The following is a 17,264-nucleotide window of genomic DNA, read 5'->3' as shown; positions in this document are numbered from 1 at the left end:
CTTTCAGAATGATCTCCTAATTTTGGGCTGTGGCCAACTGGATTTTAATTTTATAGTAGAAATATGTATTAGTAAATAAATTTTAATGAAATCAGCAATGCTTTTTATTTGCTTTAATCAAAACAAGCAAATTCCAAATTATTTTTTATGCATTTTACATTTATAAACATATTTACAAAAATTCCTTCAAAACACTTTCAAACAACAACGTTGTTTCGATTACGATTCACACACAAAAAAAATTACGATTAAATACGATTTAAATTATAAAAAAATGGCAAAAATGATACCAAGAATCATATATTATATATATATATAGTTACATTTAGTGACAGTAGAATAGGAATATTTATTCCTATTTATTTATATGTTCAAAAGTATAAACACATTTTGAAGATGAGCCTACTTAAAAATGTGATGATTTATTCGTTACGTCTAAAAGAGAAGCTCCAACCTGCTATTAAATAAATAAACGCTTATAATAAATAAAATTCATAGATATAATATTTTTTTTTCTTCTAGTTAAAGAAATTCTGAGAGTTAAAGTAAATTTATTTATTTTACATCTTTTGGAAACATGAAGAAAAAAAAAACTCAATTTCAAATAAAAAAAGATTTTTTATCATTAATTTTGGCTGGAATTCAACAGAAAAGAAAGAAAAAATCAGAAGAAAAAAGGAAAACAAGAAAAATTATAAATACAACACAATAAATGGTTACGTAATCATTTAACAAAAAATTAAATCATTAGTAATATCAAAGAGAGTTTTCTTTATGAGGGAAAAATTCAAATGTGCAGTTGTATGTGATATGATAGTAATCATTAAATACAAGATAATTGAACACAAGTTATTCCAAAATTATCCCACTGATACAAAAGAGTAAATTATTCTTTGTTTCCATTTTTATTTAATCTCGTAGAACGAGCCAAGTTCAAAAAGACTAAGTGAAGCATAATATTAAAATGATAAAAAAAAAAAAACTATCTCCTTATTGAATTTAATTTCACACTTGTCGAATTCTGATCGAATGAGTAATTTTCACTAAATTTAACACAAATATAAAGAAAGAAGACAATAAAATGCTCGATTTAAGTCGTTCAAAAGAGGTATTGAAAGTATTTTGATTGTTTAGCATTTGCTTCGTATGTAGTTTCAGATTGTATACAGCAGAAAAACGAAATCATAAACGCAGTTAAACTAATTGTAAAATTTTGACTCAAAAATCATATTTAAAAAATTCTTCAAAATTTATGTGATGAATAAAATTGTTACATTTTAAATTTAAAATCTACTTGGAGTGGAGCGAAAGAGCTGTATTTTGCAAATCGCTCTTATTAACTATTTATAACTTCATATAATAAAACTGGGATTAAAAAATTTAAAAGGGTTTCTGTTTTAGAATCAAATATTTATACTAAAACACAACTAAGAAAATTACTTTCAAATATATTTTATTGAAATTCTGAATGTCGTTTTTACACAGAGTTTTTATTCTTATTTTTCATTAATCAGTGATAAATTTTAGAATTTTTTCCCCTTCTAAAAGCATAAAATAATTTTTCATAAAGGATCAGAGTCAATTTTCTTTCCTACTGAAAAACATATTACGAGCTGAAAAACGCGTAAGAAACCTAAGATGAAACGCATAATTCACATAACTTTCCCTTACTGCAATCAGATTTGTCAAATTTTCAAAACTTTCATTTCATGTGTAAATTATTTTTTTTCCTTCATGTATAGTGATTTATTTAACAAAATTAATCCAGACATTCTAATGTTAAGAGATTTAGAAGCATTATTTTCCCTAAAGTTTAATATGAAAAACTAAATGTCTTTGTCAATTATGGATTCGCAGGAATTAATAGTTTCTGAAATTTTCAAATAAATATCTTTTTTAACTACGCAATATATATGTAATCATACTGCTATTTAAGAAGAACAATTTTGTCCATCGGATTATGCAATGCCTTAATTTTCTGTTCGTTTCTATATACATCCGATTATACTACAGGAAAAAGCACTTAATTTAAAAATTTGGATAGTTAAAATCCTCTGTATGCTGATGTTAAACCATAAATGTAAATAAAAAAAGTGTTTTTTTTTAAAGTACAAACTGTATTAAAACCTACTCAAAATGGAAAAATAGGCTAAATCTTCCTGTTAACAAGAAAAAGAACCAGGGTAAAATATAAGTTGCAAAACAAACCGATTTGAATTTTATTTCAATAATTAAATATTCTCTTCTACGATATCTTAAATAGTAATTAAAAATATAAAAAATATGTGGCATAAAAATGATATCAAAATATATATGGCATATTCTAAAGAAAATCTTTAGGAATTTTAGATATGAAAATCATTTTTGTACTGTAATACTTTAGAAGTATTTAATTTTTATTTACTTAAAATTTCAAAAAAATATATCCAAGTTGTACATTTTTATCATATAAAATCTATACTATGTCAAATTTCGTAGCTTCACGTCAAACGGTCTGGCCTAGCACATATTTTTATTATTAGTAGAGGCATGGATAATTTACAATTACCGTCTTTTTCTGTATTCTGTAAAAAGGGGAGGCTTGCTGAATTTATTAACTATTTACATATTTTCCATTCGGTATACTTTCTTTCTCTCTCGCTTTATCTATCTAGCCGTATTATATATATATATATATATAGAGAGAGAGAGAGAGAGAGAGAAAGAGAGAGAACTTTAAGGATCAGTAAAATACATATAAAGAAGAAATTTTTCATGCAGCAATATGGGGTATGAAATGAAAAAAAAGTAGACGGAGGGGGGGGGAGGGAATAAGACATGCCGAGGACCGATCGGCTCGTATCCGATTTCTTGACATGAAATGAACCGCTCTCGCAAACGTGGCAGTGTAAACTTGGAAAAATGTTGTGATCCGGTTTTATCCTATTGGGGAAGCGTTCATGGTACAACCTTAACACCTCTCTTACGTCACATTTCGCAGCCCTTGACATAAGATGCATGTCTGCTTTTTCAGAGAACATAAATCGCTCCACCATGCAAAAAATATTCTCTTATAGTAAAGAATCGTTTGATGCTCGCGTGATGCTATTCAAACTCAATAAAATTGTTTTCAGACGATTTGATAATGCAGACTAAATAAATCTCCATAACAATTTCTTCTTTCGTATTTTTTTTTCCAAAAATTCATTTTTTATTTAAGTTAGGTCACTAAGCTTGTATATCGTCTGCTCTAAAATTATTATGTGAATAAAGAGCTTTTGTTTTATTTCCTCATGATTTCTTGTCTTTTATGATCATTATTTTCTTTTCCGACTCTTTATTATACAAAAAATATTAAAACTCATTATTAGAGGAATTCTACCAAACATTAAAGTTTGGATTATTAATTCAGAGACGTCCTGTCAATACACATACACAACTTAACATGGAACTTTTAAATGGGAAATAAAATATGAATGCGAACTGTATTTTAAATTGAAATTTGATTCAAAGTCCGACAAGGTTTTTAAAGTCAAATAAGAAATGATATATAATTTATATTTAATATTTTAAATATAATTTAAATATTTATTTAATATGAAAACAGAGGAAAATATCTATTGTGATGAAAGCGAAATATGCTAGCCAAAATTTACAAAAATTACCAATGAACCTATAATATAAGTATCAAGCAAGCTGAATACAAAATTATTTTTAAAATCATGCTATTATCAAACTTTTACAACGATTCCTTATAGGAATAATAACTATTTGTTTTGGTTTTCACGATACAGCTTCATAATAGATCATTAGTAATATATCGCTTTGCCCATATTATCTTATTAACATGACAATTAGAGTAATTTTGTTTGGATTTTAATCGTTGTTGTCAGAAATATATGTTTAAATATGTTGTCATAAACAAAAACGTTGGATTACCCTTTGAGCTAGATAGTCCGTCTAGCTCAAAAAGAGTGGAAATGGTGAGAGGTTGAGATTTTTTTTCCGTATATTTTTTCTTAATATTGGGGATAGAAAAAAATAAATCAAATGAGCCGAATTAGTGTCTCATTAAAACGAGAAACTTTTGAATTTAAAATTTTTTAATAGTTGATATTGCTTATAAATTAGGGACTAAAAAGACATTTCCAAAACCTAAATTTGACTATTTTTAACATCTTGTTGCCAGTTTTTAAAAAATGAAATAAAATCCATACTTTTATTTCATTTCCATATTTTGAAATTATTTAAAATCGCGTGCACTAAAGATAAATATATTGAATATATATAAATATATTGATCAAGATATTGAATAACATTTAAATAAAAATAAAGCAGGAGAAAGATTCAACGGCTACATTACGTAAAAATGATCATTTTAGTAATGTGCAAAAAAAAAAAAAAATGCATGTGTCAGTTTCTTAAAAATATGTTTTATAATAATATTTCTCTAGGGGGGCTAGAATATGAGATTATCCGCTTTTTTACTCCGTTATAACAGGTTTTCTGCGAAATGGAAAGAAATTCCTAGCCAAATCCAACAAAATTCGCCAAACTAACTAATATAATAAGAAATAAAGAAAAAAATTAACATGTTTGGCTTTTTATAGTTTAAAAAAAAATTACAAAGTGACGTGTACTCGATTCTTCGGTACGGCCATTTTCTTTTAAAATGAACGAAATTATTTTTAACACTGTATTTTCTTCTTGAAATTACATGCAAAATCATTCAAGCACTCATTGATTAGGGGATCTCACTAACTATAAAGGATTCATTCGAAATTTATCATATCTTAGGTAGTAGATTTCCGTTTTAAATGTGATTAACTGTCGAGAAGATTTAATTCACACTTTTTTGTCCAAATAAAATACCTAACATGAAACTGACTATTATCAATCAATTCACTACAGGATGTAAATTATCTTGCAAAATATAAAATATATTGCTGCTCAAGTTTTGAAATATATTTTACTATGTTCTTTATGTGAAGAATAAATTGTAATAATTCTGCACATTTTTGAGCAATAAACGCAAGTTGTGATATTTAAATGCATTTTTAAGTGAATTACTCGTTAGTTCGGAGATTTCGTTAATTTGACATCTACCACGATACTGAGCGCATACTGTATTTTAGAAAACATTTTACTGTTTTTACCTAAGTATGAATTCTAGTATTAACCACATAATAGCGATTAATCGTCAAAAAAGCATTCGATATGTCATGTTAGTCTATGGACGATGTTTATCAATGACATGCAATTAATACACAAGTATCGAAGTATATTTTTAAAAACTGGTTACTATTACTCCTTTTAAATTTATAATTGAAATATTAAGAAGAGCAACATAAGACCTTAATTCAGTCATTAAGTAAAGCAGATGTATTTTCAATATAATTGAAAAAAAAAATCAAACGAAAAATGCGTACTTTCTGTCATAAAATAGTATTGGTTGTATTTAATTGAAAGAAGAGTAATCTCAAACGATAGTTAATTTATTCAAAAATGTTTAAAATGCAGATATAAACTTTGAGTTATTGCCCACTGATGCAATCTTTTAGCATTTACTTAAAAACTTCTGAGCTTTTTAAAAATATAATTTTTTTTTAACAAATCTGTATTTCTTTATTATTTTTATAATATTTACTATTTTAATATTTTTGGCAATAAATATTGAATTCTTAATTAATAAAATCATTATCATTTGTATATTATAAAATCATAGCTATAAAATGTAACATTTCAATGTTCTTGCATTAAGGATTGAAATGAGTTTGAAATAACTTAAATGGTAAGAAATCTACCTTTGCTTTAACACATAAGAAAAGTTTTCTGGTCCGTTATGTAAACTGCAGTAATAATTTATAGAATTCGAAACCTTCTTTCGACAATAGAAGTAAATCATACGATTGAAAGTTCGATGAAAGTTGATACAATGCGACGGGAATACGAAAGACGGCGGATAGTAAAAAGTATCATAACACGAACAAATTTCTTTTTAATGCTATTATGATATCATGACTCCATTTTTAAAGGATCCTTTATACAGTAAAAAATTAAGATTATTAAATGAACACAGCTATAATGTATATGACATTTTAATATTTAAAAATATCAAACTAATGTAGGAAAATTTAATATAAATTAAACGCAACCAACAATCTGAGTGAATTGGCTGGGCACAAATCACAACTAACTAATAAATAAGACATATTTAGACTTAATACAAAAGTTTTAACTCAAAATATTTTAAATAAAATTCATCTTTAAGATATATATCAAGTCATTCTGATTTGACTCAGAAAATAATGAAATGAACAATATTTGCAATTTTAAATTATTGTTAATTGGTAAGATACAATCTCTAAACATTAATATAATTAGTTTCTACTTATTAAAGGTAAGTGACTACGTTCGAGATTAATGTTTTAAAAATGTCTGTAAAAATGTAATATTTTTGTGTAAAATTGAAAAATCATTAATGGAACCCAAATATACTAATTAAATGTCAAAGTTTTTAAACTGGGCAAAATGAGTTTTTTTGGGAGGGTGGGGGTGTTGAAACTAAAGTGTTTCAGATAAATGGAAGAAATTGGAGACTCTAATGCGTGCCGGTTAACATCTTTGACACTAAATTTATTTTATTTATATTAGATCGGAAAAGTTAGAGATTTTAATATTAATTATATACTCATTAAACAATGAATTTTAAACTTAAAAATTATACAGATGCTAAGGCTTCATATAAAATTGCCAAACCTAAAATTAATAAGAGAACTAGTTGTTTTACAGTTACAGATAATAAAAACGAAGTACCTTTAAAAATAGAATTATTATAGGATATTTTTTATTAGCATGCAAAAAGTTTCGAAATTTTGTATTTAAAACATAACTTAAACATCCATTATAAACATTTGTGTTTAAATCTACATAACAGGAAAAAAATAAACTAATAGTTCCTTCTAATCTTTAAAAAATAACAAATATGATCCTAAATGGGAAAAAAATTAAAGTTTGTTATTATCATTTCTTTACGAAAATGCAATTTAGAATGGTTCCAAGCGCATTTAAACCAAATACATTCCGATAAATATTTCAACGAATATAGATGACTAAGACAAAATTTGCTTAAGATGATTTAAATAAAACCAGTATTTTATATTGCAGCATCTTAGATATTTTATATAAGAGATAATTAATGAAATCAGATTAGATTTTTAATAAAGACTTGGTAAAATTTCATTTTTATTATTAAATTTCTGCCCTAAAACAAGGAATTAAAAAATTAAATGTGTAACGGAATTTTGTAACGGAAAACATTTGTATATGGCTTGTTAGTTACATTATTACTAATGAATCGTTCAACACCCAGTTAACCTTTTTCACTCGAGAGGTGACTCATGGTAATCATTCAAGACGGTGCACGATTTTAACGCTTAAGTAATTATTTTTCTTTTAAATTTGACTATTAAATATACCTACAGAATGATAAAAAGATGCTAATTAACTTTTCAGGGATATTCTACTTGAAAAATTTATACATATTTATTTTTCGGAACAATAACCAAGCCCTTGTATTAGGTGAATAACCTTGCATTGAATTACTTTTCCGAGCGCAAAGGGTTAAATATTTCTAGAATTAATCAGCAGCAAAATATATATATATCGTAGAAGCTAACATAATTTTTTCCAACAGTCATTGGAAATGTCTATTCTTGTTTGAAAACAAATTTTTGCGAACAGTCAATGGAATTGTATATTCTTGTTATAAAATTTTATATCTATGTACGAAAAAACTAACAGAACAATATGAATTTCAAGGATGCGGCCTTTCTTGCAAATCACAGCAATTAACATTCTCTAATTTTACCTACACTTCAAAGTGGTATATATTGTATTATCATTTTTATTATATATAATATGTGATCAATATTACTTACAGTGGAAGTACAATACTGTTCCCGAAATCAAAGCCAGTAGAAGCATCAGAGTGGCCAAAACAACTAAAATTATCAACAAGTGGTTGTGCCTCCATCGAGTTATTCTAGTTGTCATTGGTGGCGGTGCCACTTCTTTCGCAGGTGGCCATGTTTCAGTGACGGGCATAGGTGCTCTTCTTGGGCCCATTAGGTAGTCCCCGTTGTTTGGCTGCATTTTATAGTGATGCTGGTAATTCATATTTCCAAGTAATTGTTCACACAGAATTTTTAACAACCAATTCTAATATTCATGGGAATTATTCTTCTTTGATGCTATTTGCAAGAATTGGCGTTCCTTCCACTGATTTCTCAAACAAAACTATTGTGAGCAATATATTTAAGAAATATGGTTGAAGGGGATGTGAAAAAAAATGTCACAAGCTGTGTGATGTATGTATAGGTCTTCTAATTAAAAAAAAATTAATTGAATTTTCTTTTGTAAAAATGTAACCAAAAAAACTGTTCGTATAGGAAATTCAAACTTGAGCAGCATCGCTAAACGAGAGATCCAAGAAGTTCCGTGTGTATTTAAGAAAACAGTTTGACATCGGTCAGTATCAGTATCAATACAAGGAAATAAAGAAATTGTCTTTTTTGAGCTTTTTTCACTTTCTGAATTTAATCTGCGTTGAATCAAACTAATAGTTTATCAAATTTGGGTACAATCTTTGATGACAGTAAAAATTTGTATGCATAAATAATTATCAGTTCAAAAAATCTTGGAAAAAATTTAAATAAATTGTGTACACATATCTTTTAAAATTCTGAATTAATGATATTTAAATTTGGTACAGATTGTTATATTTAAGGAAGAAAAGTATTCTTTATATTTTATATTACGCACGAAAAATTCGTTAAAAATGAAACCGAAATTTGACCGACAGTCCTAATACAACATAAAACTCTATATATTCTTCTCAGAAAATTTATTCCCTTATTTTCTGAAAAAAGTTTATATTATTGATCAGAGTTATATAACTTCATCCTCAAACGCACTGTTTAGTGAGAGATGTTAAATTATCTTCCATTCAACTTCTCGAAACAAAAAGTTCAACTTCCGCACCGAAGTAGCTTCAATCAATGCTTCAAAAACTTTCAACCAATCATATCATCCCTGAATGAATAATTCATATCAAAGTAAGGTTATGAGTCTCTCCGATTTGATAGTTCTCACAGCAAATAAACCACACACTTTTTAAATACGTGCCGGAACTTCCAAAACTTCGGCCGAAAAACGACGGGAACTGACTAGCGGCATGCCGCGGCTTCAACAACCGATTGGTAAAGCTGCTTCTGACGGCGGGTTTACGAGGCAGGCAGGGAAGCCCAACTCTCAGGCAATGAAAGAAGCCACAATTGCTGTCGCCGTTTCCGGACTCCGGGCACAGCGGGGGTGCGGAGATGAGTTTACTGCCCGGAGCGACGTCTCACGGCAGGTCGTCTAAGTATACCTGTGGAATGGATGGCTATCAAGGCGATAATGAGGGGAGAGTTTTCTCTAAGAGGAGTTTCTGAAAGCTTTAAAGTTAACGAAAATGAAAACTTTTTTTTTCTTTCATTAAATATTTTTTTTTCTCTGCGACGCTTTCTGCAAGCCTATAACATAAAGTTATTTCAAAATTAATTAAACAGTATATAAGTAGATAATTAAGTTGTAATGCATATTATCCTATAATTATTGTGAAATGTGTATATACGCTGTAAGTACAACCCGATCAGTTATCTATTCTTATCTTTTAACGATGTGTTTTTAAAGACTCGCAAAAAGTTGCAGTGAAACTTTCCAAACAAAAATGGCAGTGAATCTTTCCAAACAAAAATGGCAGTGAATCTTTCCAAACAAAAATGGCAGTGAATCTTTCCAAACAAAAATGGCAGTGAATCTTTCCAAACAAAAATGGCAGTGAATCTTTCCAAACAAAAATGGCAGTGAATCTTTCCAAACAAAAATGGCAGTGAATCTCTCCAAACAAAAATTGCAGTGAATCTCTCCAAACAAAAATTGCAGTGAATCTCTCCAAACAAAAATTGCAGTGAATCTCTCCAAACAAAAATTGCAGTGAATCTCTCCAAACAAAAATTGCAGTGAATCTCTCCAAACAAAAATTGCAGTGAATCTTTCCATACAAAAATTGCAGTGAATCTTTCCATACAAAAATTGCAGTGAAACTTTGCATACAAAAATTGCAGTGAAACTTTCCAAACAAAAATTGCAGTGAAACTTTCCAAAAAAATGATTCAAAATATATAGAAAATGAATTATTTTTAAAATCAAAATTTCCTAAGATTAACAATGTTATAGAATTTTACTTTGATTTCAAAGAGGTTTTGAAAGTATAGTAGAAGAAATGGAAAATATATTTAAAGACAAATATGTCCCGTATACATTAAATATTAATTAACTTAATTAAGAGATACTAATGAGACAATGATAATTAATAGCATGAGATAAGCAGGTACATCATCGACTGCCAACAGTCTTTTGTCACTAATCTATAAGTTCAAAATAATAACTTAAGCTCAATATTAATGATGCTAGAAAATCTTAAAACACTGAAAGGCATAATGTTGAAAATTGATAAACTTTTGGCAAAAACGTAACATTTAAAAGTTTTTGCCTTTCTTCTAATCTGGGACGCAGGGGATTTGGTGGAATACAGAGAATTTTGAGAAGATTTTCTGAAAAGTGTTGACCTGCTGCTCGTAAAGCAGGATGTCAAATGAGGGGAAGATTAGGAGTAAGGTATCCAGCCGCCTCGATTAGGATACCAATTCGGAGAATTGTCAGTAATATGGATGGATTATATTAAAGACAGCAGTCGGAAACAACAAATCCTGTCAGTACTGCCTTTTCAGTGGTGGCGGGGTAGTCGGCTGTACACAAGAAGTCTTGTCACATTGGAATAGCTTTTGTCAATGCTCCATTTCCTAAACTTTCTCATCAATTCCAATTCAATATTTTTGAATACACATATTAGATTCAACCCTTATGAAACTTGCATGTGAAGCGGATATAGAAAAGTATAATATCAATAATCTACAATTATTCAGTGCTTAAAGACAAACCTTGCTTTGCGCAAAATCATAAAATGCGAAGCCCAAACTAAATGATCAGAATTTACTACTGCAAGAAATTTTCATTTTCTTGTGTTGTTAATAAAAGTGAAATAGATTTTTAGAAATTTTGAAAGGGTATTTGCTCTAAACCACAGTAAAATTTTTTTCTTCTCACTAGCCGTTTTATAATTATAAGAAGAGTATTTTAGAAAAGGGGTTCAATAGCTGTCTTATATGGTATTAAAATATATAAGAATTTATTCCCTTCATTGATAAACTACTATTTAATTTATCTGCATTAAAATCTTCTTGCTTCCAAGAAATTTCCAGATAGAAAAATATAAAAGTTTGTATGTACAATTAATTTCTTTTATCTCGAGTAGTCAGAGATTTCTGATAAATATTACTTAATATCGAATTTGAAATTTATTAATTATAAATGCTATACTATTTTAGATTTATAAAACAAATATTTTTGAAATTTTTACTCTATTATTAAAACAATAATATAAATGTTCGCCTGTATTTGGAAAATTTTGTGGGAAAAAACAATCTCTAAATAAAAATACAAAATTAAGTAGAAAATTTATTTTGGCTGTAGAAATTAAAATCGTTTTTTTTTCTGTATTTAAAAACTAGCCATTCTTTCTAATTTATATGTAAAAATATTGCTGATTATTCATTGTAAATTTCAAACGTTTTTATTTCATAAAAACCAAAAGAATTTGCTAGTGTATCACATAGGAAATCATACTTGTTTCATCTTTATGCAGCATTGCTTTTGATTAAAATAGACTGGCAGCTCCATAATATGTAATAAATTAAAATACACTAAAAAAACTAAAATGAAGGAAAACCTCAAAAATATTTTGTGAAACATAAAATAATTCCCTTGATGTGCCTCAACAATGTATCCTTAAATCATAACATATTCTACCAAAAGGCTTAGATATAACATTTAACTAATGCATTACTAAAAACTAAAATACCCTTTCCATCTCAAGGTATCAGAGCTAACGAAATTGATTTGAACATCTTCCCTAGAATTCTTCGTTTTTTAGAACAATAAAATGAATAACACAGAATTTTCTTCTCCATTTTGAGCCTATTCATTGATATTAAATTTCAAAACTACTAAAACTAGAATTATTTCGTGGTAAACGGGGCTAAGTTTATTAGAAAACCTTGCCTTCGTTTTGAATATACAATTCAAAATGGAATAAATTCTTATGCATAATTTAGAAATTTAACAAATGTGATATCTTTCTTTTTACTATTGATTTAAAATAAATTTTAAAATTATATCATATTGATATCTCATAATTAATACATTGCGTATTCGAATAGAATGGTTTTTAAGTTATAAATTAATGGTAAACTCGTTCCCGATTATTTAGAAATTGCTACTGACATGTATTGAACAATATACAAAATTTATAATATACTACATAAACCCTTCAAAACAATGTCTCGATTTTATTTTGAATTTCTGGAGAAAAGTTAGGGAATTAAAATCATTTTTAACAATACTGTTGTATTCGAATATTAAATGAACGGTGGACATTGAAAAAATAAGTGGTGGAAATATGAAATGCTCTTTATTGTTTTATCTCCAAAATGCATGCTTACATTCTACTGAAATTATATTAACAAATGTATTGTTCAGCAAAAAAATAAATGTGATGTCTTTTTCTCAAAACCATGTTCTAATTAAATTTAAAATGTTTCAGGTGTCTGAATTTTTTATGACATTAACTGATTGATAATGAAAATTCTAGTTTAAAATTAAAAGAAAATTGAGTATTATACGATTCGGTTTCTTTTAGAAAGTTAACCTTATAGTGAATCGTATAGCCATTTGGCTACACATTTTTATTTCTATTTATAAGTTTTATTAACAGCAATCAGTGCTTGGAAATACTCTTTTAAATAATTTTTGATAAGCATTTGTAGAGAAGTACGATATATGACAACGACAGTACAAGAATTAGATTTTAAATGGAAACTTGGAAAAATATCAAGATGACTGTTACATGAATAGTTCTACCAATTAAAACCATGTCTACCATAAATATGCAGCTATTCAAAATACAAATAATTTTTATCTTATTATTTTTATTTATTTATTTTTGCAAAAAATAAAAATAAATAAAATAATATGCAACAATTTAAAATACAAAAAATATATATTATTTTATTTTATTTATTTATTATTCTTTATTTTGCAAAAAATAAGATAAAAATTCGTGCATTCTGGGTTTAAAAGTAAATGTGAGCTCAGAAAAATCCAAAAATTCTTCTGAAAATGTAAAAGCGTGAGAAAAAAAATTCTAAAAAATTAACTTTTAATGGGAATTACAAAATCAAACCCAGTTTTGTTCCAAATAAATTTATATAGGATATTAATTAAAAAAATTTAATTAAATCGCTTTGAATATTTTGAAAATATTCAACGTTAAATACATATATTTCGTTTCAAAGATATTTTGCCTATTTATATTTTCCAACATATGCATAAAAAATTTGAATACACTAAGTGAACTATCGCAAAAATGCCTAATAGAGTTACCTTATGCCATATCCTTAACTTGAACGCTGTGCATTATAAAGCGAAATTTAATGTTTAAACTTTTATAACTAATTTAATTGTAAAATGTAATAAAAAATTATCCTTAATTGCAGCTAAATGGATTCAGTATTTATTACTGCCCTATGGCTCTAATTTAAAGCATATAAAATTCAAGCATTAAATATTATCTGTTACCGCATAAAAATCTTTTGTAATTCGCTTTTCTTTCCATCATTAGATTACTTCGGATAATGGGCCATTTCTGAAACTTTCTAGTTAATATTAATGACTTTATTACCTTCGTATTCAAAGCTTTAGCAACCAAGACTGTCTCACAGTAAATAGATTAGATTAATTTGATATTATCTTTAGTGAGCCTGGAAACATAGCATAGTATAGAAAGCGAAATCTTGCATTTTTCCAAGACGGATGGACTTGTCTATTGTTAAAGTGTGAGGGAATATGGTAGACAATTTATTAAATGGTGAAAATAAATTAAATGTCGTTTTTTTAAAGTATAGAGCCTTTAGATTTAACATGGTAAAAAAAAATATTGCGTGCGTGTGTGTAGATGCTTCTGCATGTGCTATTGTGTGAGCGTAAAATATAATTTGTTTTAAGAGGATACAAATGTGGAATCCTTTCATGCAATCTTATTTTTCATGGTGTTACGGAAATTGCTCAGTTTTTATAAATTGTTGAAGTATCTTTCTACGAATCTAACTGAGCGAGAGAAGCAGTTCGAAGAGTTAGGCAGAAAGCAGGAAAAAAAGACTCGCGGGAAAGTAGTTAGAACTCATATAGTTTAAAACCCTTTAAAGGGCCATTTTTTTTCTAGTCATATTATGTTAAAATATTTTTAGGCTTGAAATTAGAATAAGAGAAGAGATTCGTTTAGCTTATTATATAAATTTAATTTGATTAATTAATTTGATTAATTTATAATTAAGTAATAAATCAAGACACATCATTTTGTGTGAGATAAAGAATTGAAGCATTTAAGTGTCTGTCTTTCTAAAAAAAATTGTCAGAACTTACGCCAACCTATAATTTCATACAAATATTGATAAATTTCGTGGGAATCATACTTCCTACGGCCCTAGAAAGGGTTAAGAAAGGAATCTACTGATGCGGCGTTTTGATTGCTATTTTTAAGTATTTATATAATACAGTGTTAAAAAATGCGTATTAACATCCAAAACTTTATATTATATATATTAGTATTGAAACATAGTAATACAACAAGTTTGATTATGAAAAAAAAAACAAATTCTGATAGTTAGGGAGAATCGAATTATTCATTTTAAAGAAACGTCACAGTTGTACCCCGGAGTTTTTCTTAATTCTTCATCCAGATTATGCATATCGAAACTACTTAAAATCGCTGTAATCTCGTTTCTATCTCCGTAATAAAACTGCTTTTTCTGATGCTATTCTCATAAACGCCAATGCAGTTCTGGTATTAAGTTATAGATGGTAAATGAAGAAAGAAATAAAACAGTATTCATCAAATAATTTAATTGCACAATTTAAATTTTTCTTCTTTCCTCTAGCTATTCTATACCAACATTTATCTAACAATGCAAAAGTAAAACGAGAAAGCCGATAGTAAAGTAACTCAAAATTTAAAAAAGTTAAAACGAAGTTAACTGTTCCAGGAAGGAAATAAAACAAATTTCAAATATTTTTCATACTAGATTAAATGAGCAAATTTGTTTTACTTAAGCAAAATAATTAAATTGAATATTGCCGTAACGATGCAAAAGGCCTCATATTTAATCCACTTTTTACTAACCTATCCGTGCAAGTTCTATACTGGTGGGCTGGTTTCCAATTCAAGTTAGGGGGTGCCGATTGTAAAGCACGCTATCATCAATGAAGTCATGACTTTACATTCTGCAACCCTCATGTGAAAAGAAAATATGTCCACCAGAGTTGAACTTGCACCCTTCCCCCCCCCGGGTTAATAGTGAGAGAATTTAAATTTATTTACAACTAATAACCATTCATATCGCACTCAAATCGCAGAGATTCAAAATAAGATGATTTTAAAGATATGATAACAATCGACTAATAATAAAAGGGGTATCGATAAGTGGACTTTAATCATAACTAATTTTTGATTTACGATTTTTTTTTTTTTTTTTTTTTTTTTTGCATGACGAATCATGATATTGATTGAAAATCTATGTTCTGATACGTAATTTTTAACAAAGTGAAGACCATTGTGCAATTAATATGTATTACCAAGTTTTTATTTCGAAACAGTATTATCCTGAAGATGGAAGAATAAAAAAATACGGAACGGTAGAAATAATTTCGATTTATCGAATATCAGTCACTTGACGAAAAAAATGCGCATATTTTATAAATGATGACATCTCGCTGCTTTATATACAAGCAAGTTGAGATTCGGATTCAAAAATCTAATCTAATTTCATGTACTATGAAAAGTAACATACGATTTTACAATTTCCATAATTTGACCGTTAAATTTACATTTTTGAGATATAATAAATCATTTAAATCTCAAAAAGTAAACTTTTTCTTTTTGCTCTTTCCAATGGAGAATTCAACATTTACAACATTAAAAGGCATATGCAGCAATCATTGTATATGCATTTGATGTAATGATGTAGTTGATGTATATGCAGCAATCGTTGTATATGCCGGATGCATGTACTTGCATTGATCTCGGATGTAACGATCATTTGATTGTATGGATCAAACTAGCGGGAAACAAAACTCATTCCTAAAATGCACAGAAAATCTGCAAAAAAACGATTGTAGTGATGAATTCCGATGTCTATAGAGTCAGGGTTGTGAGTTTTATAAGGATGTTTTCCAATGATCAAGGTCAAGACGATGACCTTGATCATTGGAAAATATATAGACTTTTCCAAAGAAGATTTTGAAGCCTCACATCAATATTGATACCAAAAACTAAAATTAACCAACTAAAAAAATTGAAATAAACTAACTAACTACAGAAAGAACAATTTGTCAAGAGATGATGGCAAACAGCAGGAGCACAGTGATGATGAAAAGAAGTCAGAAGAACAACTAATATCAGCTCAGGAAACTCTGCAAACCATTCAATCCTTAAGCAGATCATTCCAATACTGTGGTGAATATTTTCCTGAACATTATTCCCTCGAAAGATTCGCTCAAGAAATGATTGATTACTCAATAGTATCGATAACTTTTTTAAGAAAAATTTAAATATGTATGAATGTTTTGAATACTATAATTCTAATTTATAAATTTCTATAGATTCGATTTTTTCTATTTCTAATTGAAAAAAGGAGTAATACGAATGATGTCCAGCTGTCTTTTTTTTGGAGGGGGGGGGGTATTCTGATATACTTTTAAAGCATTTTGGATATAGAGGTCAATTTTGCATAGACCAAAAGTGATCACTACAACATATACTCAGTGTATAAGGTGTGTGAAATTATCAGATATTTTATGAAAGCATTATTATTTCAATATTAAAGATATCAATCTCTACATCTTAACTTTTTAAAATAAGGTTTTATATTATAGAAGCTGCCAGAAATTTTAAATACAAATGTAAAACAACCATTTATTCAACACGAGATATACAAAATGTATCAGTTACAAACTAGCTGTGGAAAACGCGAATATGCGGATATTTTATGTAAAATAGCTTCCTAATG

The 17,264-nt window shown here is 27.8% G+C and overlaps 1 protein-coding gene across 4 annotated transcripts in view; it reads right to left on the bottom strand.

Annotated features, from left to right (window-relative positions):
* The window catches only part of LOC129961847 (agrin-like), a 467,273-nt gene that overhangs the window by 361,257 nt on the left and 88,752 nt on the right, over positions 1-17,264 (bottom strand). The window contains exon 1 of one of the 4 annotated variants that reach the window (XM_056075435.1): positions 7,920-8,264. The exons of the other annotated variants lie outside the window; for them this stretch is intronic. Coding sequence (XP_055931410.1) covers positions 7,920-8,157 — 238 coding nt within the window. The 5' untranslated portion in view covers positions 8,158-8,264. Of the gene's footprint in view, positions 1-7,919; positions 8,265-17,264 lie in introns of those variants that run through there. 4 annotated transcript variants of the gene reach the window in all.

The sequence above is a fragment of the Argiope bruennichi genome, chromosome 2 (assembly GCF_947563725.1).
Source record: "Argiope bruennichi chromosome 2, qqArgBrue1.1, whole genome shotgun sequence".
Classification (NCBI taxonomy): domain Eukaryota; kingdom Metazoa; phylum Arthropoda; class Arachnida; order Araneae; family Araneidae; genus Argiope; species Argiope bruennichi.
The sequence above is the reverse complement of the archived record's forward strand: the minus strand, read 5'-3'. Positions and strand labels throughout refer to the sequence as shown.